Source organism: Carcharhinus amblyrhynchos, chromosome 27, assembly GCF_965287045.1.
Source record: "Carcharhinus amblyrhynchos chromosome 27, sCarAmb.v2.hapA, whole genome shotgun sequence".
NCBI classification, from domain to species: Eukaryota; Metazoa; Chordata; class Chondrichthyes; order Carcharhiniformes; family Carcharhinidae; genus Carcharhinus; species Carcharhinus amblyrhynchos.
The window spans coordinates 22,181,835-22,208,728 of record NC_137350.1 but is presented as its reverse complement, the minus strand read 5'-3'; the positions used below and the strand labels follow the sequence as shown (position 1 = coordinate 22,208,728).

At 42.2% G+C, this 26,894-nt stretch overlaps 1 protein-coding gene across 1 annotated transcript; it reads right to left on the bottom strand.

Moving 5' to 3' along the window:
- On the bottom strand, window positions 1–26,894 carry LOC145358965 (peptide YY-like). The gene is made up of 4 exons (XM_080213314.1): window positions 26,794–26,894; window positions 22,521–22,708; window positions 9,252–9,329; window positions 1–314 (listed from the first exon to the last, which is right to left on the bottom strand). The coding sequence occupies exons 2-4, from the start codon at window positions 22,706–22,708 to the stop codon at window positions 290–292; spliced, it is 291 nt and encodes a 96-aa protein (XP_080069440.1). The 5' UTR covers window positions 26,794–26,894; the 3' UTR covers window positions 1–289.

Below are 26,894 nucleotides of genomic sequence, written 5' to 3'. Positions count from 1 at the left end.
AACTTTAATTGCACGTAAACATTTTTACAATACAAACAGAAGATTCTTTTTCTCAGAGAGACCCCACATTTTGATTTTGATTGCCATATATTATATTTAACAATAAATTATGTACAATTGCCTGCCACAAAAAAGCTTCAATGGTTTCTCAATGCATGAAAAAGGTTTGCATGCAGTGATCCTTTTGGTTTGGTGTCGTCTTCACATAATTCTTTAGAGGTCTGGTCCATCTGCACCATAATTAAAACGCAAAGACACAAAAGGTAGACAAGGTACAAAGAGGAGGGAATCACCACATCAAGGAATCATCGTACCTGTGTAAAGCAATAAAAATTAAAAATCGGTCAAATACAAGCATTAGATTTCACTGTACATTAGCTTAAAGTTTACAAGTGTCACAATTAGGCTTACATTAACATTGCAATGAAGTTACCGTGAAAATCCCCTAGTTGCCACTCTCTAGTGCCTGTTCAGGGACACTGAGGGAGAATTTAGCATGGCCAATGCACCTAACCAGCATGTCTTTTGGACTGGGGCGGGGGGGAACTGGAGCACCCAGAGGAAACCCATGCAGATTCTACACAGACAGTGACCCAAGCCAGGAATTGAACCTGGGTCTCTGGTGTGGTGAAGCAGCAGTGCTAACCACTGTGCCACCCTTCCCACCATGCAAAGGTTGGAGGCTTCAGGCACAAGTGTTCAAATTTTTTTTATTATTCATTCATGGGAGATGGGTGTTGCTGACTGGCCAGCATTTATTGTCCATCCCCAGTTGCCCTTGGAGGGCAGTTGAGAGTCAACCACATTACTGTGGCTCTGGAGTCACATTTAGGCCAGACCAAGTAAAGAAGGCAGATTTCCTTCCTGAAAGGGCATTAGTGAGCCACATGGGTTTTTCCGACAATTGACTTTGGTTTCATGATCATTAGTAGACTCTTAATTCTTGATATTTTTTATTGAATTTAAACTCTACCATCTGGCGTGATGGGATTCGAACCCAGGTCCCCAGAGCATTAGCTAAATTTCTGGAATACTAGTCTAACGATAATACCATTCAGCCATCGCCTACCCCTAAATGGATGTCAATTTAAAATATTTCAATGATGACATATTTCAGTTATGAGGCAAATATTAAAGACGAAATTAAGCTTCAAATATTCCACCTTGCATTCCACTTTCCTGTTCTATTAAACTTTCCCTATGTTTAAAACAGTACTCTTCCATCTGGTGTTCATTCATCCCCTGGACATCTCAGAACTCATTATATCACCCAACTACTATTCTTTGATTTATTTGTCATTTCTCCAATTCATTTTACCCACAGCACACTCCTTCACTTGGGACTCCAATAAAACAAAATACAATTTTCTTCTCCTGGAAGTTGACTTTTAAGCTTCTCCAATCATTTTGATAAAATACAGCAGTACCCATTATTTCAAAGTTCTCTTCTCCTATCAAAAGGGTTTTTATTTATTAGTGTCACGAGTATGCTTATACTAACAATGCAATGAAATTACTGTGAAAATCCCCTAGGATATCAAGGGATTTCAAAAATTAAGCAGAAAAGTTTTTTAAAAAATGAACTTGGGGTGGCAAGGTGGCACAGTGGTTAGCACTGCTGCCTCACAGCACCAGGAACCCAGGTTCAATTCCGGCCTTGGGTCACTGCCTGTATGGAGTTTGCACATTCTCCCCACATCTGTGTGGATTTCCTCCGGGTGCTCTGATTTCCTCCCACACTCCAAAGATGTGCAGGTTAGGTGGATTGGCTAAATTGCCCCTCAGTGTCGGGGGACTAGCTAGGGTAAATTCTTGGGGTTATGGGGAGAGGGGCCGGGCAGGATTGTGGTTGGTGCAGACTCGATGAGTCCAATAGCCTCCTTCTGCACTATAGGGATTTGATGATTCAATTAGAGGGAAGAATAAAAAAGGGGAAATCATAAATGAGAATAGAGACTGAATTCTGAATATTAAAGAACTAAGAAAGTGTTTGAAAGCAATGTTACAGAAATGGCAAAATTTATCAGCTGTGCTAATTTTGCAATGAAATAAATGGCTTGATATAAAATCTTACACATTAAACTTTATATAGAATTAGATTCAAGTTTGTTTCATTTCAGCCAAGATCTTCAAAGATGTGATTGTGTCAAAGAAATTGTTAAATAAGTACAGATGCATTTAGCTAGGTGAACTCTAATTGGATTTTAACTGAATTAGCGGATTTGTTTTGCAGATCACAGACTAAGCGATCGTCCTGTTCTATGTAAATGTCCTGAAGCTGTTATAATCAGTAATGGGCACTGTCATCACTTGAAATTTAAATTGATCTGAGTGTGAATTTAGAAACAGTAGCTAAGGTTTAGTGTGGGTGATGGAGGCCTCCTTCACTGGTTGGAGGACTGGTGGGAGCACCAAGCCACTTTTCTCTGGAGGCCCAACCACCATTTAATTGCAAATAGGCACTTACCTGGACAATACCAGCCTCTTGTCTGATGAGGAAGCCTCCTTCCGCCCCACAAACCTCCTCCGTCCATGGGTGTAAATTCACTCCCGTCACAAGCATTGTCGGTCTATCAGAGACCAGCAGCTCTCCAGTAGTGGCAGAGCCAAGAGGAACGCTGGCCGTTGCCAGTGCTACAGTGGGGCCGACCATTGATGATAGCCAGTTAGGCACATGTGCAGATGTAATGGGGGCCACAGATGAGGATTGGATTTGATGCAAAGGCCAGTGAGTGATTTCCTGCGGGACACCCCCAACTCCTCAATGCTGGATTCCACAATCAGGCACAATATACCCATGAATAATGGTTTCCCCCCCACCGCCCACACATACATACACACCAGGTAGGCCATTGGCAAACTAACTGGGTGGTCTCCTGAATGACAACCCCTCCCAACACTGTTGGGATACAAACAGCAGTGGGTCTGAGACCCTTAAGTGGCCACCAAAGGGCCTCCATCAGTCTCCGGATGAGAAGGCTGCCCACACGCCTCCCTGCCCCAGACATAAGCAGAGAGGCAGAAGGGCACTGGGATCCCCACCTTGTATCCTTCCTGCTCAATCATAACGTCCACCACCCTTCTCCAAACTCAGCAGGGTGAGGGCATTAAATTCTGTTGACCCAGATGGATCAGAAGCTCCAAATGGTCAGGTAATCAACAACGTGCTACAGCAATGATCAAGAGGTCTTGCATATTCAGGCCAGTAAATAAATCATGATGCAAGATAATAATGCAGCTTTTAATGTCACTACTCAAAAAAACCATCTATTTACATCAACACTTTTCTACTTTTGGTTTGTCTGGTTATTTTGAGCTTTATTGAACTGAAAAAAGAGCAACCTGCACATTGCCTCGCGAAAAATAATAAAAATAATAATTTTTCTACTTCCAGGAATGGAAATCTTTTCAGATTTTGCAATAGCTTCTCTCCAATTTTGTCACAAATATATTTTTGAAAAGTTAGTCTTATTAAAAATCAATGTGGCAATTTTGTTGGCACCCTGCTTCCCAGAAGGTTGTGTTTTATTATTGTACAAAAGATGATTAATTTTAACCCTAAATCGCTCAGCAGACACAGAATTGGAGGACAGTTAAAAATGATTGTGACATATTTTCCATAGGATCCATACAGGGCAGAAGGAGGCCATTCAGCCCATTGAGTCTGCACTGACAACAATCCCACCCAGGCCCCATTCCTGCAACCACTCATTTACACTGCTAATCCCCTTTACACTAGGGTTAACTTAGCATGGCCAATCAACCTAACCCACACATCTTTGGACTGTGGGAGGAAACCCATGCAGACACAGGGAGAACGTGCAAACTCCACACAGACAGTGACCAAAGGGCAGAATTGAACCCAGGTCCCTGACGCTGTGAGGCAGCAGTGCTAACCACTGAGCCACCATGTTGCCCCTTCAAATTCACCCCTTTTCTGTTTTTTCTGATATTACCATTGGGATGCAGACAAAAGCCTCATGCATTTTTACCAATCTGCCGCCTGTTAAGTCATTCAGACACTGATGGCAGGCTCTAAGTCTTCACAGGCTGAAACATCTCAGCAACTGGCATGAAGATTATGAAGCCTTCCAGGTAAGTCAAGATATTACGTTCCTCTTGGACTCACTAGAGTAAGTGCTCCAGCAGCCCACAAGGAAAGTCTCAACAGCCCTTTCCCTAGACTGCTCCCCTCTCCTTCCCCATCCTGAAACGTCCAAATCCATTTCTCTGTCATTGATCTAGAAGATACAGCTTGGGTGACTCTGTGGAGATTGCATGTTCTCCCCATGTCTGCATGGATTTCCTCCGGGTGTTCTGGTTTCCTCACACAGTCCAAAGGTGTGTGGGTTAGGTGGTTTGGCTATGATAAATTGCCCCTTAGTGTGAGCGAGACTAGCTAGGGTAAATGCATGGGGTTATGGGGAGAGGTCAGTGCAGACTCGAAGGGCCCTATGGCTTCCTTCTGCGCTGTAGGGATTTTATGAGTCTATGATACCAGGGGACCCAAAGCGCACAATCGTCTCCGACCAGAGACCACTCTGCTCCCTCTTCCTGCCCAGAATGGGTGGGAGGTGTACTAGCAACGTTGACTGAGGCCCAGCTGTTAAAATTACCATTGTCTCCTGCAATCTGCTTGGTTTTCCTTTGGGTGTTCCGGTCTCCTCCCACAGTCCAAAGATCTGCAGATTAGGTGGATTAGCCATGCTAAATTGCCCGCTAGTGTCCCTAAATGTATAGATTAGCAGGGTAAATATGTGGGATTACAGGGATAGGGCCTGGGCAAGATAGTTTGTTGGTGAGTTGGTGCAAACTCAATGGACCAAATGTCCTCCTTCTGCACTGCAGGGATTCTAAGAATATAGAGCTGAGCTACTGAATTTATATTATGTTCTTTTCACATTGTTATTAAATCCCTCCATGCTCTAGAAATCCCTCCCTAATCGATGATCTTCCTTTCTCAGTCTTATGTTCTTGAAATCTCAGTAGTGCATCAATTGTGGCCTCTTAAATATTCCTATTTTAATTGCACCACCACTAGCGGCTGTGTCTCCAGCAACCAATACCTTAAGCCCTGAAACGTCTTTGATTTTCCAGCTCTTTACTTCTCTTCTCTCTTTTAAGACCCTCCTTAAAACCTACCTCACTGTTTTTTAAAGTTTAGTTTTATTAGTGTAACAAGTAAATTTACATTAACACTGCAATGAAGTTACTATGAAAATCCCCTGGTTGCCACACTTCAGCATCTGTACACTGAGGGAGAATTTAGCATGGTCAATGCACCGAACCAGCATGTCTTTCAGACTGTGGAGGGAAACCAGGAACACTTGGAGGAAACTCACGTGACACGGGGACATGATACACACTCCACACAGTCGGTGACCCAAGCCGGTCATCAAACCCAGGTCCCTGGCACTATGAGGCAGCAGTGCTAACCACTGTGCCACTGTCTAAGCTTTGGTCACTTGGTCCAATATCTCCATGTGTAGCTCAATGCGAAATTCTGTTGGTGAAGCTTTTAAAGAGCCTTGGGATGTATTGTTAAGTTAAAAGGACTATATCAGTGAAAATGATAGTATCATCATACTAATCTTGTTACTAAATCACACATTGTGAACGCCAACTCACTGCTTTGGGATCTTCCCCACAAAGCTCACATAAATCAGCAAAAAAGAATATAAAGGTCAGTAGTGTTGAAAGACATTTATATGTTCACATTACACCTAGGATGTGAATTATTTTGATTTCCAGAAAGCCTTTGATAAGATGCCTTCCAGGAGGCTGCTAAGTTAGCTAAGAGCCAATGGTGACAAAGGCAAGGTACTGGCATGGATAGAAGATTGGCTGACAGACAGAAGGCAGAGAGTGGGGATAAGGGGGTCCTTTTCAAGATGGCATCCAGTGACTAGTGGTGTTCCACAGGGGTCAATATTGGGACCACAACTTTTCACTATATACATTAGCGACCTGAGAGATGGAACTGAGGGCATGGCTGCTAAATTTGTGGATGATACAAAGGTATGTGGATAGTGTTGAGGAAGTGGGGAGGCTGCAGAATGACTTGGACAGGCTAGGAGAATGGGCAAAGAAATGGCAGATGGAATACAATGTGGGAAAGTGTGAGATTATGCACTTTCGTAGGAAGAATAAAAGCATAGGTTATTTACTAAATGGGGAAAGGCTTCTGAAATCTGAATCACAAACAGACTTGGGAGCCCTGGTTCAAGACTCTAAGGTTAATGTGCAGATTCAGTCGGCAGTTAGGGTGGCAAATTCAGTGTTAGCATTCATTTCTAGAGGGCCATAATACAAGAGCAGGATGTGTAAGGCTCTGGTCAGACCCCATTTGGAATATTGTGAGCAGTTTTGGGCCCCATAGCTAAGGAAGGATGTGCTGGCCTTGGTGGGGGTCCAGAGGAGGTTCACAAAAATGATCCCAGGAATGAAGGGTTTGTCATATGAGGAGTGGTTGAGGAGTCTTGGCCTATTGAGTTTAGAAGGATGAAAGGGGATCTAATTGAAAGTTACAGAATATTAAGAGGCCTATTTAGAGTGGATGTAGAAAGATGTTTTCACTACTGGGGGAGCCTAGAACTTGAGGGCACAACCTTACAATGAAGGGACACCTTTAAAACTGAGGTGAGGAGGAGGAATTTTTTCAGCCAGAAGGTGGCAAATCTGTGTACTCATTGCCACAGAAGACTGTGGGGGCCAGGTCATTGAGTGTCTTTAAGGCAGAGATAGATAGGTTCTTGATTAATGAGGGGATCAAAGGCTATGGGGAGAAGGCAGGAGAATGGAGATGAGAATCATATCAGCCACGATTGAATGGCGGAGCAGACTCGATGGGCTGAATGGCCTAATTCTGCTCCTATATCTTATGGTGGTGAGTTGATATAAATCTCAAAACTGCATAAATATATCAGTATAATTTTTGGAATAGGACTATTTGTCATTTTAATTTAGCTTTAACATTATAGTTTTCACGTATTCATGCAGTGATAATGATAATATGTCCAAACGTAGCTAAACATGTTTAGGATCCATATGTTCTATGTTGGCAACATATGTTTTAATAATATGTTGCCTAATAGAGTACAGGGATGTTCGTACTGTCATCAAAATAATAACTGTGCATCAATGCCTGTGTGTGATCATGCAACACCATCAAATGATAGATGTACCATACAACTGACGCTATCAGGTCATTCATACTGAGAAATGTCTCACAACAAGAGGTGACAAATGGCAGCGATGTTCTGTACGTACAGCTTTCCTATATATGATTCATTCTCAGAAAGGTAAGTCTGTGGGAAATGAATTATACTCAAACCTTTTGAGTTTATTCTATTTCATATTGCTTTCTTAATTTGATTCGTTCCATTTAGAATCCAGGATTCTATGGGTTGCATGATGGCACAATGGTTAGCTCTACTGCTTCATGGTGCCAGGGACCCAATTTGGGTCACTGATTGCACATTCTCCCCTAAGCCTATGTGGGTTTTCACCAGGTGCTCCAGTTTCTTCCCACAGTCCAATGATATGCAGGTCAGGTGCATTGACCATGCTAAATTCTCCCTCAGTATACCCGAACAGGTGCCAGACTGTGGCGACTAGGAGGTTTTCACAGTAACTTCATTGCAGTGTTAATGGAAGACTACTTGTGACACCAATAAATAACCTTGAGATTCTAGAACATTTGAACTTTTCACCCTGACTTTGAAGAGTTCTTGATCTAAGGCTGGCTTTTAAGTCAATCTTTGAACTGTGTAATGTTGCTCAATTATCTGGATTATAAACTGGCAGACTAACCAAATCATGTCCTGTCCAGCTTTTGCCACTTTAGAAATGCTCCTTTATTTGGGGAGGTGATGGCCTAGTGGTATTATTGCTAGACTATTAATCCAGAAATTTAACTAATGTTCTGGGGACCTGGGTTTGAATCCTGTCACGGCAGATGGTGGAATTTGAATTCAATAAAAAATATCAAGAATTGCGAACCCACTAAAGACCATGAAACCATAGTCAATTATCAGAAAAAACTAATGTCTTTCAGGGAAAGAAATCTGCCATCCTTACCTGGTTGGGTCTACATGTGACTCTAGAACAACAGCAATGTGGTTGACTCTCAATTGCCCTCAAAGGGCAACTAGGGATGGGCAATAAATGCTGGCCAGCCAGTGATGCCTATAGAAGTTTTTTTTTTAATGTGCAGAGTGAGTATTGGTTCTTTTTCTATTAGTGAAAGGAAACTGTACAACTTTTAGCACACCTGGCAGTTTTGACTGCTTTCAGTATAAATTCTGATCTGAATATAATTCTGGTTCCCGCATAACATTGAATTCAACTGTATTGCTCTCATCTCCAGAGATCAGGAAAACTTTAAAGTTTATTAATGAACCAATGAGATCCTTTTTATTGGGTGTGAGAAATAGAAGCAAGATTAGGCTGTTTCATTCTTTGAGCATCTTTCACCATTCAATAAGATCATGGCTGATATAGTTGTGATATCTACTCCACTTTCCTGCCTATAACATTAGTTGATCAAATATCTGCCTAACCCAGTCTTGAAGATGTTCAAAGAGTCGGTCTCCTCTTTTCTCTTGGGTAGAGAGTTACAAAGATCAACAACCCTCTGAGGAGAAATGCCTCCTCAGCTCAATCTGAATGAGAGACCTCTTTCTTTAGAAACTGTGGGCCCATCATTCTAGATTTCCCACAAAGGGAAGCATCTTCTCAGAATCTCTCTTGTCAAGCTCCCTCAACCATATATGTTTCATTACAATCACCTCCCATTGTCCTAAGCTCCAATGACTATAGGCCAACCTACTCAACCTTTCCTCATAAACCACCAGTTCATTCCAGGGACCAACTTAGTGAAGCCTCTGAAATGCCCCATTGGAGACCATGGGTGGAATTTTCTGACCACTGGTTTCTCAAATACAATCTTCTAAACATTGCAGCATTGCATACCTTTTTTTTCAATTTGATATTGCTGCTTTAAGGATTAACATTTTACTAATGCTAACATTTTATTTTAATTGGAGTTCCTTTCTAAGTGGAAAGAATCGCTCTCATTTAAACAAAAGCCAAAGTACTGTTGAATAAGTTAGAAACAAAAGGTAGTGAATCATCTTTGCAGTTTTTATGGTAATTATTGAGTAGGTTGAAAAGTGTCTGCGTGCGAATGTCATTTCCCTGTAGGACACTGATCTTTAACCATGAGAAACACTTCTTTAGACTATATTTACCTTGACCTCCCAACGTGATCACTGCTCTCATCAAACAGGGAATCTGACAAAGCTTCCGGACTATCTCTCTTTCCATATCTATTAGAGAGGGAAAAAAACAAGTAGGTTTAATCCTGAAATTTTAATTTCCTTTGTTTATTAAACACGATTTCAAAATACCTTTCAATACTTTTCCAACTATTATCATTTGAATAAAATAGGAGTTCACACAGATTTCCAGTAATTTGCATGTACAGTTCTTAATTCCTATGAACAGTAATGAGTGGGAAATGTATCATTACATTTGATTTATTTCAACTGTCCCCACCTGAAGGAATATCAATTCTGAATATGTGGCAGAAGATAAATAATGAGGAGCAAAGAGTGAATAGTAATATAACTCCAAGAATGAGAGTTTCAAATGTCACCTGCAAGTGAATTGTTTCATCAGCAGAATAATAAAATAAGTATTCAACTTTTTGAATCCACAATACAGGAGCCAATTTAAGGCACATTTAAAGTTGATTTATTAGTGCCATAAGTAAGCTTACATCAACACTGCAATGAAGTTACTGTGAAAATTCCCTAGTTACCACTCTCCGGTGCCTGTTCAGATACACTGTGAATTTTGCATGCCCAATGCACCCAACCAGCACGTCATTCAGGCTGTGGGAGGAAACCGGAGCACCCCAAGGAAACACAGGCAGACAAAGTGAGAATGTGCAAACTTCGCATAGACAATAACCCAAGTTGGGAATCAAAATAGGGTCCCTGACACTGTAAGGAAGCAGTGCTAACCACTGTGCCACTGTGCTGCCCTGGAAGTAGCTGTTAGCAATGCTGGTGCAGTATTTCATAGATTGTAGAAACTTTATAGTGCAGAAGGAAGCCATTCAACCCATCGAGCCTGTACTGACTGCAATCCCCACATAGACTCTATCTCCGTAATCCCACATATTTACCCTGTTAATTCCCTTGACACTATTTATCATGGCCAATCCATCTAATCTGCACATCTTTGGACTATAGAAGGAAACTGGAGCACCTGGAGGAAACGCACACAGATATGGAGAGAATGTACAACCTCCGCACAGTCTCCCAAGGCTGGGAATCGAACCAGGACAGCAGTGCTAACCACAATGCCACCCCTTTTGTGACGGGATAGGACAAACAAGGCCCTTATTTAGAAGATTGTATAGGGCAACTTTCCTTATGAGTTTAAGGAGAAGAAAATGTGGAGACAGATGATTAAAGGCTTCACATTGAATTCACAGCACAGGAACAGACGATTTAGCCCAACTCATCTATGCAGATGTACTCGCGATCCAGACAAACCTATTCCTATTTTACTTCATCTCATCCTTCCAGTTTATCCTTCTATTCTTTTCACCCTCATGTGCTTTTCCATCAATGCAAATTGACTCAATTGTTCCTTGTGGTCACTTGTTCTGACTCTCTTGATAGAAGATTTCTGTCCAAATAAATTCTTTATGGAGTATGCTACAGCCTGAAAGTTTGTTGTTTGTAAACATCTCGGCAGGCAAGCAATCAGAAATGAATATTGCATGGTAAAAGGCTAGATAAGGCTTTACCTTTGGGAGATATAAAAACAAACTTTATAAATGCTTCTTCAGGAGTTGTAATGGATTGGATAAAGATGATTACCCAGTTCACTGGGCATGGTCCATGTAAGGTGTAGATTTGGTTGGTTAGATAATCTTCTGTTATTCCATGCCTTTTATTCCTCGTTGGATTTGCTAGTGAGTAGGAAAATCAGGGGAGTTGGAGTGAACTGTGCTGCGATGTAGAAAGTGGACTGAAGGGTTAATGGGTAGAATCTGATATGCTAACATGGAAACCAAGAGATCACCAGGAAATCTATAAATTAAATGATACTGAGATGCTGAGGAAGATCGGAGGAATACAGGGTTGACTGTGAATGATTATGGTGAGTGTGTAAAATAGAGGTGGTGATGGCCCAGTGGTATTATTGCTAGATTATTAATCCAAAAACTTAGGGAATGTTCTGGGGACCTGGGTTCGAATCCAGCCATGGCAGATAGTGGACTTTGAATTCAATTTTTAAAAAACAGTTCGAATTAAGAATCTACTGATGACCGTGAAACAATTGTCGGACAAACCCATCTGGCTCACTAATGTCCTTTAGGGAAGGAAACTTACCATCTTCACCTGTCCTGGTCTACACGTGACTCCAGACCCCAAGCAATGTGGTTGACCCTTAACTGTCCTCTGAAATATCCCACTCAATTTAAAAGTAATTAAGGAGGAACAACAAATGCTGACTTTGTCAGCAATGCCCACATCTCATTAAAGAAACATACAGGGAAATCTGCAACAATTTACTTCAATGGTGATTGGTGAATGGCAAAGGTATTTGAGTTAAAGTTTGCATTGTATATCTGCAAACCCTAAAAATTGTAAGTTAAATGCACATTTGCCATTTAGTTCTTACCAGTGTCACTACATACAATACATAAAAAATATGCATACAATATACATAAAAATGTAGATTACCTACTCAGTCAGAAAGAAATCATTCTGAGCCTGGAGCACCAAATGTAGGTTATTATTCGGTGTAACACTAAAGATTTGTTATGGTTTTCTTTTGCTGAAATGTTAAGCTAAGGGTGTGATTTTACCTGTCATTCCCTGCAGCGAAGTTGGAGAATTTGGCACCCAGCCAAATCTTTGTTCCCTGCAGGAGGATGCAAAATTCCCTCCAGTGTGAATGGCCGTGACATTCTGACCTAATGCACCAACTGTTTGTTCAGTTGGGAGTAAAGGATGTATGGCACTATTCAAAGAGGATGGAGTTCTCCTGGTTTCTTGACCAATATTCATGTCTCAACCAAAATCAAATGCATTTATTGGCCTTTCACTTGTTTGTTAATTATGGAGCTTTACTGTCTGCAGATTGGATGTTTAATCTGCCTGCTCACCAGTGGTACTGTACTTTAAAAGAGACCTATTTATTGATCTACAAGAGAGCAAAGTGTGATAATGCAAGGCAGGAGTGTGGCCATAATCAGATCAGCCATGATCTTATATAGTGGTCAACCAGGCTCAAGGGGCGACTCCTGCTCCTTATCATCTCATGTAAAGTACGTTGGGAGAACAACAAATAACATTGTTTCCCCAGCGCATTTAACACAGTAAAATGTTCTGAGGTGCTCCACCAGGAATCATTTTAGTTGAGACTAGAGGTGGGATTTTGCGACCTCGCTCAGGTGAGATTGCAGAATCCTGCCCAAGGCTGACAGAGATTTCCGTTCTGCGAGCCTCACCCGCCCGGATTCCAGCGCAGGCAAGGCGGTAGAATTCTGGCCTAGGACACCAAAGGTGGAGGTGATCCATTGGCAGCATCCACAGAGTCAACACGTCCTCCACAGAAAAGTGAATAGATGTTGTCTGTTAGATCGGTGCAAAACACCACAAAATTATTTGTTCTACTCAGGTGAAATTAAAAGAGTGAAGTTTGTGTTTAGAACTAGATATTGATGGAGCTTGTCAATTTATTAAGTTTAATGGCCTGAAAAATTAAAATAGTCTCTCAATTTCCTTAGGTTTTAAGTTTATCTATTAGTGTCATAAGTCGCTTACATTAACACTGCAAGGGAATTACTGTGAAAATCCTCAAGTCACCACACTCCAGCGCCTGTTCAGGTACACTGAGGGAGAATTTAGCATGGCCAATGTACCTAATCAGCACAGGAGGAGGAGACTGGAGCACCCAGAGGAAACCCATGCAGACACAGAGAACATGCGAACTGCACACTATGACCCAAGCTGGGAATCAAACAAGGATGTCTGGAGCTGTAAGATGGCAGTGCTAACCACTGTGCTACCATGCAGATATCTTTGGTAAATCAAATGCTGTTTTTGTTTTCTCATTTATTGCTTTATCTTCCTCTTTTCTCCTAATTCTTCCAGTGCTAATTTCAATCCCCACTTTTCTTGTGTAGATCCATAAACCTTGTTTTTTTCCAGAGAGCGAGGAATCAGGAAGGGAACTCATGAGCCCAGTAGTGGTTGGCGAGCCCTGAGAGACCAGAGGCCTGAGTCTCATTAAAATAACATTTTCTGAAGACCCGTCCAACACATTGCCAGATTCTCTACTTGGTCTGGCAGGTGGCAGTGCGACTGGAAAGGCGTGGGGAAGATCCTCAGCAGGCAGTGGGAGGACAGTTTCCATGGCAATTGGAATTGGTTGGGGAGGATGAAGCATTCCTAATCTGCCTAGCCCATAAGGATTTCAAAGAGGCAGAGTGTGTTCAAACTTACATTGGACCCTTCTGGCAAGTCAGCTCATTTGACCATGGAGATGATAGTGTGCTAGATATTAGTATGATGCTGGCGACATCATTGAGCTAGGACATAGGCATTTTAAGTTAAGTGCCTGCCTGCGTCCAGTGGGAGCTTCAATGGTCTGAATCACCACTGTTCATATGGAATGAGGTAGATTGAAAGCAGGTTTTACAAAAGGCTGCCCAAATCTTTCCTTTACGTCAAGGGGAGAAGGGTAGAATTGAAATTCTTTGGACTCTACGTGCATAACCCCACTTGGCCTCCGGGGAGTTGAGGTACTATAGTTTTATCATCTGATTCCCTGGACATAATGTGGAGATGCTGGCCAATGGCAGCAACTCCACATCATGATTACCATCGACACTGCAAACTGCCAGCTCCAAGTGGAGAGGATCTCCAAGAAGATCGCGCATACCGACATGGAATTTAACCTGGTGTTGTGAGGCTTCTTACTGTGTTTACCCTGGACATAGTCAGGAGCTGGAGAAATTCACTGAGGATATGCAAAGACTTGGAGCTGAGACTCTTGGAATTCAAATGCCGTAAAACTGCAGCCAACAGGCAATCAATCTAAATCCTCTTCTCTAAACAGATGTATAATCTAATTCACCACGTTCCAGCAAGATAATGCTCAAGATGCTCACTACTTTTATCTCTAGTCTGGCAGTCAGACAGATAGTGCAAAGTAAAGGTAAATGTTTTACAGACCTTCCCACCCGTGGGATTTTCCAGTTCTGCCGAAGACAATGGACTTTTGAACCAGCTCACCGTGTTTGCCGGCCCTGCCCCCATTGCAACGGGCCATAAAATTCCGCCCCAAGTTTCACACCAGTCAGTCTCCTTCGGGGTGAACACTCAGGATTGAACCATTTTGTAATAACATATGTATGCAATGAATAAGTCTCTTTGCAGTGACTGATAATTACCATGCTGAAGAGATTTCTGTTCATATGTTCCATTTACAGAGCACTCTGAACCCTTGAGTCAGATTGGACTGACAGGAAAATAAAGGAGCCCAGTAGCAAAAGTGAATAATTTAGTGTGAAAGTATGAATAATGGCATGTTTCACTCAAAAGGTGAATGGACTGACATTAAAAAGAACCTTTAAGTGAATTTCACCACCCTTACTTTTACACAAGAAGTTACTGGTGTTTTTGTGCCGGCCACCTCTACACTAATCCCACAATTAATGTCTCATGGCTCTTTTTCTTTTGTAAATTGCATGGCAGAGAGAGTTTTGAACAATTGCTTACACCTCAATCCCAGGTTTGAATCCAGCCTAGACTGATGAATGTCACTTTCAAGTCATCTGCACAATTGGATCTGCAAGATACATGCAGAAGTTCACTAAAGGTCCTTAGACAACACCTTCCAAACCCACGACCACTTCCATCTAAAAAGGACAAGGGAGATACATGGGAACACCACCTCCAAGCCACTCAAACTGATTTGGAAATATATCACCGTTCCTTCGCAGTCGCTGGGTCAAAATCCTGGAATTCCCTAATGGCATTGTGGATCAACTGACAACACATGGACTGTAATGTCTCAGGAAGGCAGCTCATTACCACCTTCTCAAGGGCAATTAGGGATGGGCAATAAATGCTGGCCAGCCAGCGATGCCCATATCCCACGAATGAATAAAAAAGTGAAATTATTTTTACAACCTCAACTCAGTTCATAGAGACAGTTGTTCTACTGAACAAAACTATTCATAATTGTAGATGAGTTGGCAGTAAATTACCAGAATGATCGCCCAAAAATGGCTATCTGGTGGACAGAAGAGAAATATCAAACTGGCACAATACAAGTGCTTTATTCTATTTAGCACAGTGGCAGTGGTTGGTACTGTTGTTTCAGTGCCAGGGAGCTGGGTTTGATCCCATCTTTGGGTCACTGTTTGTGCGGAGCTTGCACATTATCTGTGTGGGTTTCCTCCGGGCGTTATAGTTTTCTCTCAGTCTGAAAGACATGCTGGGTAAGTGTACTGGCCATGCTACTTTCTCCCTCAGTGTATCCAAATAGGCGCTGGAGTGTGGTGACCAGGGGATTTTCACAGTAACTTCCTTGCAGTTTTAATGTAAGCCTACTTGTGACACTAAAATAAACTTTTAAAAAAGCTATACTTTAGATTAAGCCACATTATAATGCAGAGCAGAGGGAGCTTTAGACTGCAATTGTGTTTCTTGGTGTTAACACACCAAGCATACAAGCGGTAAAAGTGTTCACTTCACAAATATTGACACCTAGGGTTTTGATTTGAATAGTTTACTGATAAAAATAATGCTGACAGCAATCTACACAGTAACAGCTCCCTCCTAGAACAACTTAAGGCAAAACAAAAAGAAATGACCTTTGATTGGGAAGTTTGAACACTTCAGTTGGCCTTGTGTTAATAATTTCATCAGTGCATTTTGATTACCTCTTAGTTCAGTTCAACGTTCTAAGTATCAATTGAAGATACCTTCAGGAGGCACTAGCATATGGTGTGTGGGGGAGGGCACGACGGGTTTTAATCAATCAGTTAACAACATTGCAATACTCTTCCAAGAATGTATGTTTGTGCTGAGGCAGTAAATGTGAACTCTATGAAGCACAGGGGGGAGAAAAACAAGGAACTGGCTCAATTAGCAGTTGCAAATTTAATGGATTAATATTAATAGCAGACTCTTCCATTGCTATTTTGGGGAATTAAGTTAGGGCTGTTAGATTGTTGCAATTAGGATGACTAACGATAAGAGCCTTTGTGAGCTGGGGAATGGAGGAGAGATAATCTGAGGGTTGCGATTACACTACGCTGAGAAACTGATGATTGAAAAATTAGATCAGAGTTTTCTATGCATCCCTGTTGCTTCATACAGTATAGGCTCATTGTCCATTGCTTCAGAAGTGTTTCCAAAAGGACACTGCTTTCTGTTCACAAAAATAATCAATTTTTTAAAAAAAATCAGAGTGATTTCTAAGTGCTCCCAGAATAAAGAGGAATTCATTCCATACATTCAATATAGACTTAGAAAAAAACTCTGGGATCATTTGCCAAATGTAACAGTGTAAGGAAAACAAACTCAGCTCATTAAATGTGTTGAAAATATTTCATGTTACAGAAAAATGTGTAAATATTGGGATCCCATTAAAAACTCTGATGTCAATCCAGCTGTAGAACTTTAAGAATGTAACATTGGGTAATTGTGTGGAGTTTGCACATTCTGTGTCTGTATGGATTTCCTCTGGGTGCTCCGGTTTCCTCCCACTCCAAAGGTGTGCAATGTTAGGTGGATTGGCCATGCAAAATTGCCCTTGGTGTCCTATGACGTGTAGGTTAGGGGGATTAGTGGGATAAATACTTGGGGTTACAGGTCTGGTGGGATTTCCCTTTAGTGTCAAGGGGATTATGTAGGGTTACAGGGATGGGGCCTGGGTGGGATTGTTGTCAGTGCAGACTCGATGGGCTGAATGGCCTTCTATAGTGCAGGGATTCTATGATCTATGTTCTTGTGGGGTTCATGAATTGGCTTCATTTTGAAATTGAATTGGTTTTTGGGGCAAGCAGAGAGATGGGTTTAGGTTTGCCCTATCCACTCTGCATATTGACTTTGTAATGTTAAGAACAGAATAAAAATTTATATTAAAAATTGAATGGTAGGATGTGCATTTGACACTACTAGACTGGGCATTATGAGATGAATTAGAGTTCAAAACCCTGAAAAATGTATTGTTCTCTTCCAACAGTAAACTGGAGATAATGAAAAGAAATCATGCACAAAATATTAAAAATGCTACAAACAGGTAATTGGAATGAGAGGGTATACCTAAATTAGTAGATTAATATTTTGAGTGAGCACACTGGGAGCTTGAGGGAACTCTTATGGTGCAGGGGGTAGCATCGCTGCCTCTGAATCGGAAGCTCCAGTTGGGAATCCTGCCGCACCTCAACATATGACCAAGGAAGGTGGGTTCATAATGTGCATGTACAGTTGAGTATTAACCTATGAATCTTTCCAACACACACCAATGGCAGGTGGCAAGATTGGGAGAGAGTCCTGGTCTGCCATGTGATGGAAAGAAAGCTGAAGCCTCCACCATCACCATCTGTTGCCCCAGATTACAACATGCATGGAAAATTTCATATTGCCACTGCAAGTTGAACCCCGAGTTATCTGTGACACGCTACCACCATTGGGTTCATGCATCAATAACCACTTTCAGCACAGCAGGATAGACTATAGCACACTTTGTCCAGTGAAATAAAATTAAAATTAAGAAGTAAAGCACCTTCAGAATATGCTTGGAACACTATCTGAAATACTCAAGGGCTGTTGAATGCTGATTTACAAGCTAATAAGTACTCATTCATAAAGTATTGGTGATGCTGACCAGTGAGTGTTTGCCTTGTTTCCTACATTATGAACAGTGATTGTACTTCAACTGCATTTCAACAAATATAAAGTGCTTTGGCGCAACCTGAGGTTGTGGGAAGCATTACATAAATGGAAGTTCCTTCTTTTCTATGCATGGTACAGTGGCACAGTGGATGGCACTACTGCCTCAGAGTGCCAGGAACTCGGGTTTGATTTCAGTCTTGAGCCACTGTCAGTGTGGAGTTTGCACGTTCTCGCCGTGTCTGTGTGGGTTTCCTCTGGGTGCTCCAGTTGCCTCCCACAGTCCAAAGATGTGCAGGTTAGGTGGAATGCCATGCTAAATTGCCCTGAATGTCCCAAGATGTGTAGGTTAGATGGATTAGCTATGGCAAATGTGTGGATAGGGTCCAGGGTAACGTATGCTGTCAGAGAGAATTGATGCAGACTCAACGGACTAAATGGATTCCTTATTCACAGTACAGTAAGAAGTCTCACAACACCAGGTTAAAGTCCAATAGGTTTATTTGGAATCATGAGCGTTTGGAGCGCTGTGCTTTCATCGGGTGATGCTCCGAAAGCTAATGACTCTAAATAAACCTGTTGGACCTTAACCTGGTGTTGTGACCCTTCTTTATGTGCCCACTCGGGTACAATGCCGGCATCTCCACATCATGGCTACCTTCTTCACAGGAGGAATTCTATAGGGTGGTCTGTACCTACACTGGCTATCAGCATAAGACAGGAATGTTTCATTTGGTCCCAATGGATTTAATTGTTAATTGCTGTGTAAAGCCAGCATTACAGGCTTTTAGAAATTAAATTGCACTTTTATCAGAAATTAATTAGTTCCCACAATCAGATGAGAAAAACTTAGTGTTTTTGTAAGTTTGAGCAAATCTTTCATTGATTTATTCAGGAATGTTCTGAATCATCTTATCAATACAATTATTATAAGGGAATAATTTGACAGCACGCAGATAATAACCAAATATGAATGAAGACTTGAATCAAAGGCGTAATTATTTGACTGACTATTTCCAGCTGAACAGTTCAGTTTAATGACTTCTGCGCTTCCTAAATTAATTACTTTGAAATGTTTTCAACTCAAATACTGCATGTATTTCCTTGAACAGTGTATGTTGGAGCCGACGAGGGAGAGAGCTATCTTAGATCTGGTGTTATGTAATGAGGCAGGTAGAATTAGGGACCTTGTGGTGAAGGATCCTTTTGGGAAGAGTGATCATTGTATGGTGGAATTTCTGATGCAGATGGAGGAGGAGAAAGTGGGTTCCCAGACCTGTGTCCTTTGTTTGAACAGAGGGGAGTATGATAGGATGAGAGAGGAATTGACGAATGTTGATTGGGGGAGCAGATTGGAAGGTAGGTCTGCTGAGGAACAGTGGAGGATCTTTAAGGAGATCTTTCTTGGTGCTCAGCAGAAATTATTCCGATGGTTAAAAAGGATCATAGGAGGAGAGATAATCAGCTGTGGATAACGAAGGAGGTAAAGGAGAGTATTAAATTAAAAGCTGATGCGTTTAGAGTGGCTAAGAGTAGTGGGCGAGAAGAGGATTGGGAGAGGTTTAAATATCAACAAAGAATGACGAAGAAGTTGATAAAGAAGGGAAGAATAAACTATGAAGCTGGGCTAGCGTTAAATATAAAAAAGGATAGTAAGAGTTTTTATAAATAGCTGGCTAGGGTGAACGTTGGACCCTTAGAGGATGAGAGGGGGGATTTGGTGGTGGGGGAATGAGGAAATGGCTGAGGCCCTGAATAACTTTTTTGCTTAGGTCTTCACGGAGGAGGACGTGAATAATTTGCCGGGTGTTAACAATGGAAAGGTGGTAGGAGTGGAGGGCCTGAATGACATTATTGTTACTAGAGAGGCAGTGTTCGACAGACTAGAGGGACTGATGGTGGACAAGTCCCCAGGACCGGATGGAATGCATCCAAGGGTTCTGAAAGAAATGGCGGAGGTGATAGTGGATGCCTTGATGATTATTTTCCAAACCTCGCTGGATTCCGGGGAAGTGCCGGAAGATTGGAAAACGGCTAATGTTACGCTGTTGTTTAAAAAGGGTAGTAGGCAAAAGGCAGGGAATTATAGGCCAGTTAGTTTAACATCTGTTGTAGGTAAAATGCTTGAATCTGTAATTAAGGAGAAAATAGCGAGGCATCTTGAGGAGAATTGTTTGATAGAGCAGACGCAGCACGGTTTCGTTAAGGGGAAGTCGTGTCTGACGAATTTATTGGGATTCTATGAGGATGTGTCTAGTGTGGTGGATAGAGGGGAACCGGTGGATGCGGGTGTTTCTTGATTTTCAGAAGGCGTTTGATAAGGCGCCGCACAAGAGGTTGTTACAGAAGGTTAGGGGGCATGGAGTTGGGGGTAGGGTGTTAGCGTGGATAGGGGATTGGCTGTCAAATAGAAGGCAGAGAGAGGGGGTCAATGGGTGCTATTCAGATTGGCGGTTGGTGACTAGTGGAGTGCCCCAGGGATTGGTGCTGGGGCCTCAGCTAGTTACCATTTATATAGATGATCTGGAGGAGGGAACCGAGTGTAAGGTGTCGAAATTTGCTGATGACACAAAGATTGGTGGAACGGCAAATTGTGCGGAGGGTGTGGAAAGTCTGCAGAGGGATCTAGATAGGCTGAGCGAATGGGCGAGGAACTGGCAAATGGAATTTAATGTTGGCAAGTGCGAGGTGGTCCACTTTGGTAGGAATAATGGTAGGAAGGACTATTACTTACATGGCGAAAAGCTGCAGCATGCTATGGTGCAGAGGGACCTGGGGGTCCTTGTGCATGAGTCGCAGAAACCCAGCCTGCAGGTGGTCAGGAAGGCAAATGGGATGCTGGCCTTCATAGCGAGGGGGATTGAATATAAAAGTAGGGAGGTATTGCTGCAACTGTACAGGACACTGGTGAGGCCGCGGCTGGAGTACTGTGTGCAGTTTTGGTCGCCGCACTTGCGCAAGGATATTTTGGCCTTGGAGGGAGTGCAGAGGAGGTTCACTAGGCTGATACCGGAGTTGAGGGGTTTGAGCTAATAAGGAGAGGCTGAATAAACTAGGCTTGTACTCGTTAAAGTTTAGAAGGATGAGGGGAGATCTCATTGAGATGTACAAGATGATGAATGGGATGGATAGGGTAGAGGTGGAGAGGTTCTTCCTGCTCAGAAAGGACAGTAGGACTAGAGGGCACAGCCTCAAGATAAGGGGGGGGCAGTTTAGAACGGAGTTGAGGAGGAACTTCTTCACTCAAAGGGTGGTGAATCTCTGGAATTCTCTGCCTGTTGAAGTGGTGGAGGCTACCTCGCTCAATATATTTAAGACACAGGTTGATAGGTTTTTGGTAGGCAAGGGGATTAAGGGTTATGGGGAGAAGGCGGGAAAGTGGAACTGAGCCACTTCAGATCAGCCATGATCTTATTGAATGGCGGGGCAGGCTCGAAGGGCTAGATGGCCTACTCCTGCTCCTATTTCTTACGTTCTTATGTACTCCCTAGAACAATGCTGGTCCTGAATTTAAAGGCCCTCAAATAAGAAAAATCAGTTTTGCAGGCCCCGATGGAATGTTATATTTCAAAGACAATTTGCAAACATTACTCACATTTAGCTGCACTGAGAAACAGAAGCTTTCAACTTCTTTTGCACTCTTTTCACTGACTCATTCTCCACAGGCACAGTTATTGCAAATGCCTCTGCCAACTGCTTAAATTCCAAGTGTGACCCTAATGGTACGTGTTGGCCACCTATCTGAGTCAGGGAGGCTTCATCAGCCAAGCTTCATTCTGTTCTTGCCCAACGTCCAGTCTCAGACAGGATTCCTCAGATAGGGGTCATGAGCAGGAAGCCCACTTAGAAGGCCATAAAGTCTCTACAGTGCAAAAGGAGGCCATTCAGCCCATCAACTCTCCAAAAGAGCATCTTACCCAGGCCCATTCCCCCCCCCAACCTCCACAATTTCCACAACACCCATACATTTATCATAGCCAATACTACACATCTTTGGATACTAAACAGCAATTCAGCATGGCTAATCCCCCCAAATTGTACATCTTTGGAATGTGGGAAGAAACTGGAGCACCCCGAGGAAACCCACACAGAGAGAAAGTGCAGACTCCACACAGACAGACAGTCACTTGAGACCAGAATTGAACCAGGGTCCCTGGCATTGTGAGGCAATGCTAACCACTGTGCCACATGATAAATAATTTTCTGTTGACCATGGAGTAAACCTGAGACTTGCCTGAATGGGACAGCATAGCGCTGCGTTCAAATCTCACGAATTAGTCTGGTCAGGACCATACGGAGCTGCTGCCTCCACAAAAAAAAATTGATAATGTTGCTTTTGGGGAGTGAACATCCCCACTCAGCAACTGGGAAACGTTATACTTATGTTTGTAAAAAAAGTTATATTATGCTAATTGAACAACAAAGGGAGTAACGTAAGCAAATCAATCACATGAAGTGACTGCTTAGCGCTGTTAATGATCTGCAGCAGGAACTGACTGTGGTGTGAGTTATAAATATGCAGTGTGAATTGTTGCTGACTTGTTTCTTATTTTGCATATTCAATGATGTGTGCCTTTAGCTTACCTCTGCCGTGTGATGAGATTGATGTAATGCCTGAGAGCAGAGTAGTACTTCGCCAGTTCCTCTGGGGGCGCATCCTCTCCTGGGTTCTCAGGTTTGGGGGGATAGGCATCCACCAAGGTCCCGAGGCACACCAGCACGCAGATAGCAAGAGCAATCAGGGTTGTCCAAGGCTTCTGAATGGCCACCATCTGTCACACAGGGAAGGGAAAGCCAAAATCAGAACAACATGCTGAGTAAACCAGCCTGAAAAAGACTGTTCATTAACAAGCTTCATGTAGTTAGATTATTAGAAGTTGGTTTACATATTTGTATCATTAATGTTGTACTACTATAAACCTGGAGCAATCTCAAAAGCGTTTCTCACATTTGAGTATGAGTACTGATTGGAACACAAAGAATTCAGATTCAGCATGCAGTTTTAACCTGAGCAATAGACTTAAAGAATTTGTCCAGTTCAATCAGAGAATCCCTACCGTGCACAAAGAGGCCATTCGGCCCAAGGAGCCTGCACCGACAACAATCCCAACCAGTCCCTATCCCCATAACCCCATATATTTACCCTGCTTATTCCCCCTGACACTAAGAGGCATGGCCAATCCACCTAACCTACACATCTTTTGATAGTGGGAGGAGACCGGAATACCTGGAGGAATCCTGTACAGACACGGGGAGAACATTTAGACTCCATATAGACTGACGGCTGAGGCCAGAATTGAACCCTGGTCCCTGGCACTGTGAGGTAGCACTGTAAAAAAGAAGGGCTCATTTGACTTCACTAACTGAGATTACATCACCATTGAACTTAACTACTGGGATGGCATAGAAACACAAGAGACCATGAGTGGTGAGATGTGCAAACCTGTTCTCAAACATGACAGGAGAAACATCACATTGGTGCCAGTTAGAAAAAAAGTGTTGGAAGATGTGAGGTGGGTTTTGGAGAGAGAGGTAATTGCCAGAGGAGAGAAAATCTGAACAAGTTCAATATGAATTAAGCCCTGGTTGATCAGGTCTGCTGGGATCAAACCAAGAACAGACCTGGAAATTGTCGGAACTCTGCCAATTCAAGTTGAAGGAAAAATATTGCAAAAGAATAACTAGAGGCAAAGTACATTCACTGAGTCTCACATGGTTTCAGTTACCTGAAAGTGCAAAATGTTCTTATCTAAAATCAGCATGTGGCAGATATACCTCCCGGGATAAGAATTGGAGGCGAGAACATAACAAGCTTGTGGTATGCTGACAACACAGCCGTGACTTGCAGAATCATAAAGAGACTTACATGATATTGTATATCAAGAAAAATTCAGAAGCTTTGAATATAGATTATGATGATCCAAAGGACAAAAGTAATGGAATTGAAAGAAATACATTTGAAGAAATAAGAAATTATAGAGTCATAGAATCCAGAAGGAGGCCTTTTGGCCTATCAAATCTGCACCAACCACAATCTTACTCAGGCCCCATTCCCATAACTCCATGCATTTGCCCTGACACTAAGGGGCAATTTAACATGGCCAATCCACCTAACCAGCATGTCTTTCGGACTGTGGGAGGAAACCGGAGCACCTGGATGAAACCCATGCAGACATCAATAGAATGTGCAAACTCCACACAGACAGTGACCCAAGCTGAGAATCGAATCAGGATCCCTGGCACTGTGAAGCAGCAGTGCTAAATGAATAGTGTCACACTAGAACAAGGAGTTAAGTTTGTCAATTTAGGACAAATGGATCCAGAAGATGGCAGGTGAGATGTCAAAGTCAGAAGAAGGATGGAGACAGCCTGGAGTAATTTTATGAAAGTGAAGAATGTGTTAACAACAAGAACATTCAAGCTTGTGACATGGAAAGAAACTGCTAAAATGCTACATTCTATCTACTTTCTTGTCTGCCTCAGAAACCTGGACTAGAAAGAAAGATCTGTGGAAGAAAATAGAGGCCACTGAAATAGCGATGTTAAAGTCTATGATAAAAATTCCATATACAGAGCATAAGACAAAAGGAGAGAGGCTTGAAATTGCAAGAGCACACTTAAAAAATGAAATGCAGAAAAAGAAAATCTGTGCTTTGGCTGTTTGATCAGTGCTGTAAAGCTACAGCGATCAATCTGTTTCGGGGGGAGAATTGGAGGGCAGCAGACCATGGGGTCAACGTAGACCTAGCTGGATGATTGATGTCACAGGGAGGTTGCAGGTGAGCTACATTGGATGTGGGAGGATGGTGCAAAACAGGCGAAGGTTACATGTCATTACAGCAGATCTCCCGGCAAGAGCAACTACAAACAGAGGGAGGGAGATAGACGACAGTGTGAAAAAGTTTAAAGTGGAATGGTGAAAAGTGAGCATATATAGTATTTTAAATGAATGAAGGAATTCAGGAAATCATGAATTGGCCCAGTGGAGTCAGGCACTCACATAAAAACAAAACTATTGCTAATTTAAATTGGAGAGATAAATACAAGAGTGACAGAGGGAAGTAAAAACCTGATGAAGTGACCATTAAAACATATTGAAATTCTACATGTGATTAAGAATATATAAAACTACTGCAAACCTTATAGTTATGTTCAAAATTTTGAAAATCCTCCATCTGATTATAAGTGGGAGGAAAAGGAAACTATTCCATTTGCATTTAAGCATCATACAACTGAGCACTGCCAGATAAGAGACCAAAGGAAAGATGAGATTTTGTAACTAACATTAACACCTGCTTGAACAAATAATGATTTTAAATAGACCCTAGACCGTCACATAAAAGGTTAAAAACCTTAATGGTAAAAGTGGAGGCTCTGAATTATTTCCTGATTTTCTAGAGATCTGCATAAACTAACACTTTCTAATTCCTTATGCGTTTATCCCTTCTTTGCTGTCAGTTAACTCGGGTTCATTCTCTAAACAGATTCTTTGGACTTCGGTCATTATTGGTCACCTATAGTGTTGAACTGAATCAGTCAAGTCAACCAAATCAAGTATCCACAGGTTATTATTAAAAGTTACCCAGATTTCTTATTGCTGTTGTATGTAAGATATATAAATGAATGCATTCCTTACTCAGAACCAAGCCAATATAGGACAATGCAGTGGAGCTGGGTTAAATGAATTGTGACTTTAAATATATAGGTCTGTATTGGCCACTCTGCCACTCTTATATGGTTCAGGCATGAAAAGGATTGGAAAATTAATTATGTGGAAACGTAATTGTGTTAACTAGGATTCCATTGTGCCACTGAAGTTCTGCAAGAACTACTTTAAAAACTCAAAATGCTGCAGAATGTACCACTAGTAAGTTTTACCCTGACTAGTTCATACTGTTAAAGGTACAATGTCAGATTAATTTACATCAATGTATTTGGTAGAAAAACGCCCCTTCAATTCAGATAGGCATTGGGTAAACTTGTGTTGGTGGGCAGCACGGTGGTTAGCATTGCTGCCTCACAGCTCTGGGGACTGGTGTTCGATCCCCGGCTTGGGTCACTGTCTGTGCAGAGTTTGCACATTTGCCCCATGTCTGCGTGGGTTTCCTCCAGATGCTCACATTTCCTCCCACAGTCCGAAAGACGTGCTGGTTAGGTGGATTGGCCAGGTTCAATGCACCAGAACAAGCACCGGTGTGTGGCGACTAAGGGATTTTCACAGTAACTTCATTACGGGAAACAAAAATTAGAACCGACATTTAGAATTCATTTTCAAGCTACCCTGATCCCCATTCAATCCACACGTACAGTATTTGAGAAGTTGCTAATGTAAGCCTACTTTGACACTAATAAATAAACTTAAATCAAATTATGCAGAGACAAGCTAGAATCAGTGCATCCTGTGTACATCATGCAGAAATACAGAGCTTTCCTCAATCCAAATCAACAAAAGGTGCTGGCAACTATCCCCTGAATTTGAAACAGTTTAGTTAGTTCAGCAGTCATGTAGTCACTGAGAGCATCTGTGCTATTTTCTTCCTCGCTCGGGGTGACCAACTGAGTTCCTTCCCAGCTTTCAAACTCACAATTCCCCTGACAGCAATGGTCAGTAGGTATTACCTACCTGTTCTTGAAATGACAGTATCAAGCACTGAATAGTTAGATCCGCAGAGGCAGTGTGCACCACTATTCAGATATAAAGTTGTGCCTATTGAAGTTTCTATCCGCCTCTCCTTGCTGCCAGACCATTTCATAAAACGTTTGGAAAAAGTTACAACATCGTTTCAGTGGGAGTTGGAAAGGTAACATTGACCCCCAGCTAGGAATTCGAAAAAGCGCATTGAGATAAAGTACTTGCCTTTTTTTACCCCTGTTGTCTGGATGTCCTGTCGACGTTCAAAGAAAATCCTAGAGTGTGTGAGAGAGAGAGAGAGTGTGTCTGTCCTGACTGTTTGCTCA

What these genes read in the sequence shown, in the direction of transcription:
- LOC145358965 (XM_080213314.1), bottom strand. Translation starts at nt 22,708, where the DNA reads ATGGTGGCCATTCAGAAGCCTTGGACAACCCTGATTGCTCTTGCTATC. An exon ending in AATCTCATCACACGGCAGAG is followed by an intron (nt 9,330 to 22,520) that starts GTAAGCTAAAGG and finishes CCTCTCTAATAG; the next exon opens with ATATGGAAAGAGAGATAGTC. An exon ending in GATCACGTTGGGAGGTCAAG is followed by an intron (nt 315 to 9,251) that starts GTAAATATAGTC and finishes TGCTTTACACAG; the next exon opens with GTACGATGATTCCTTGATGT.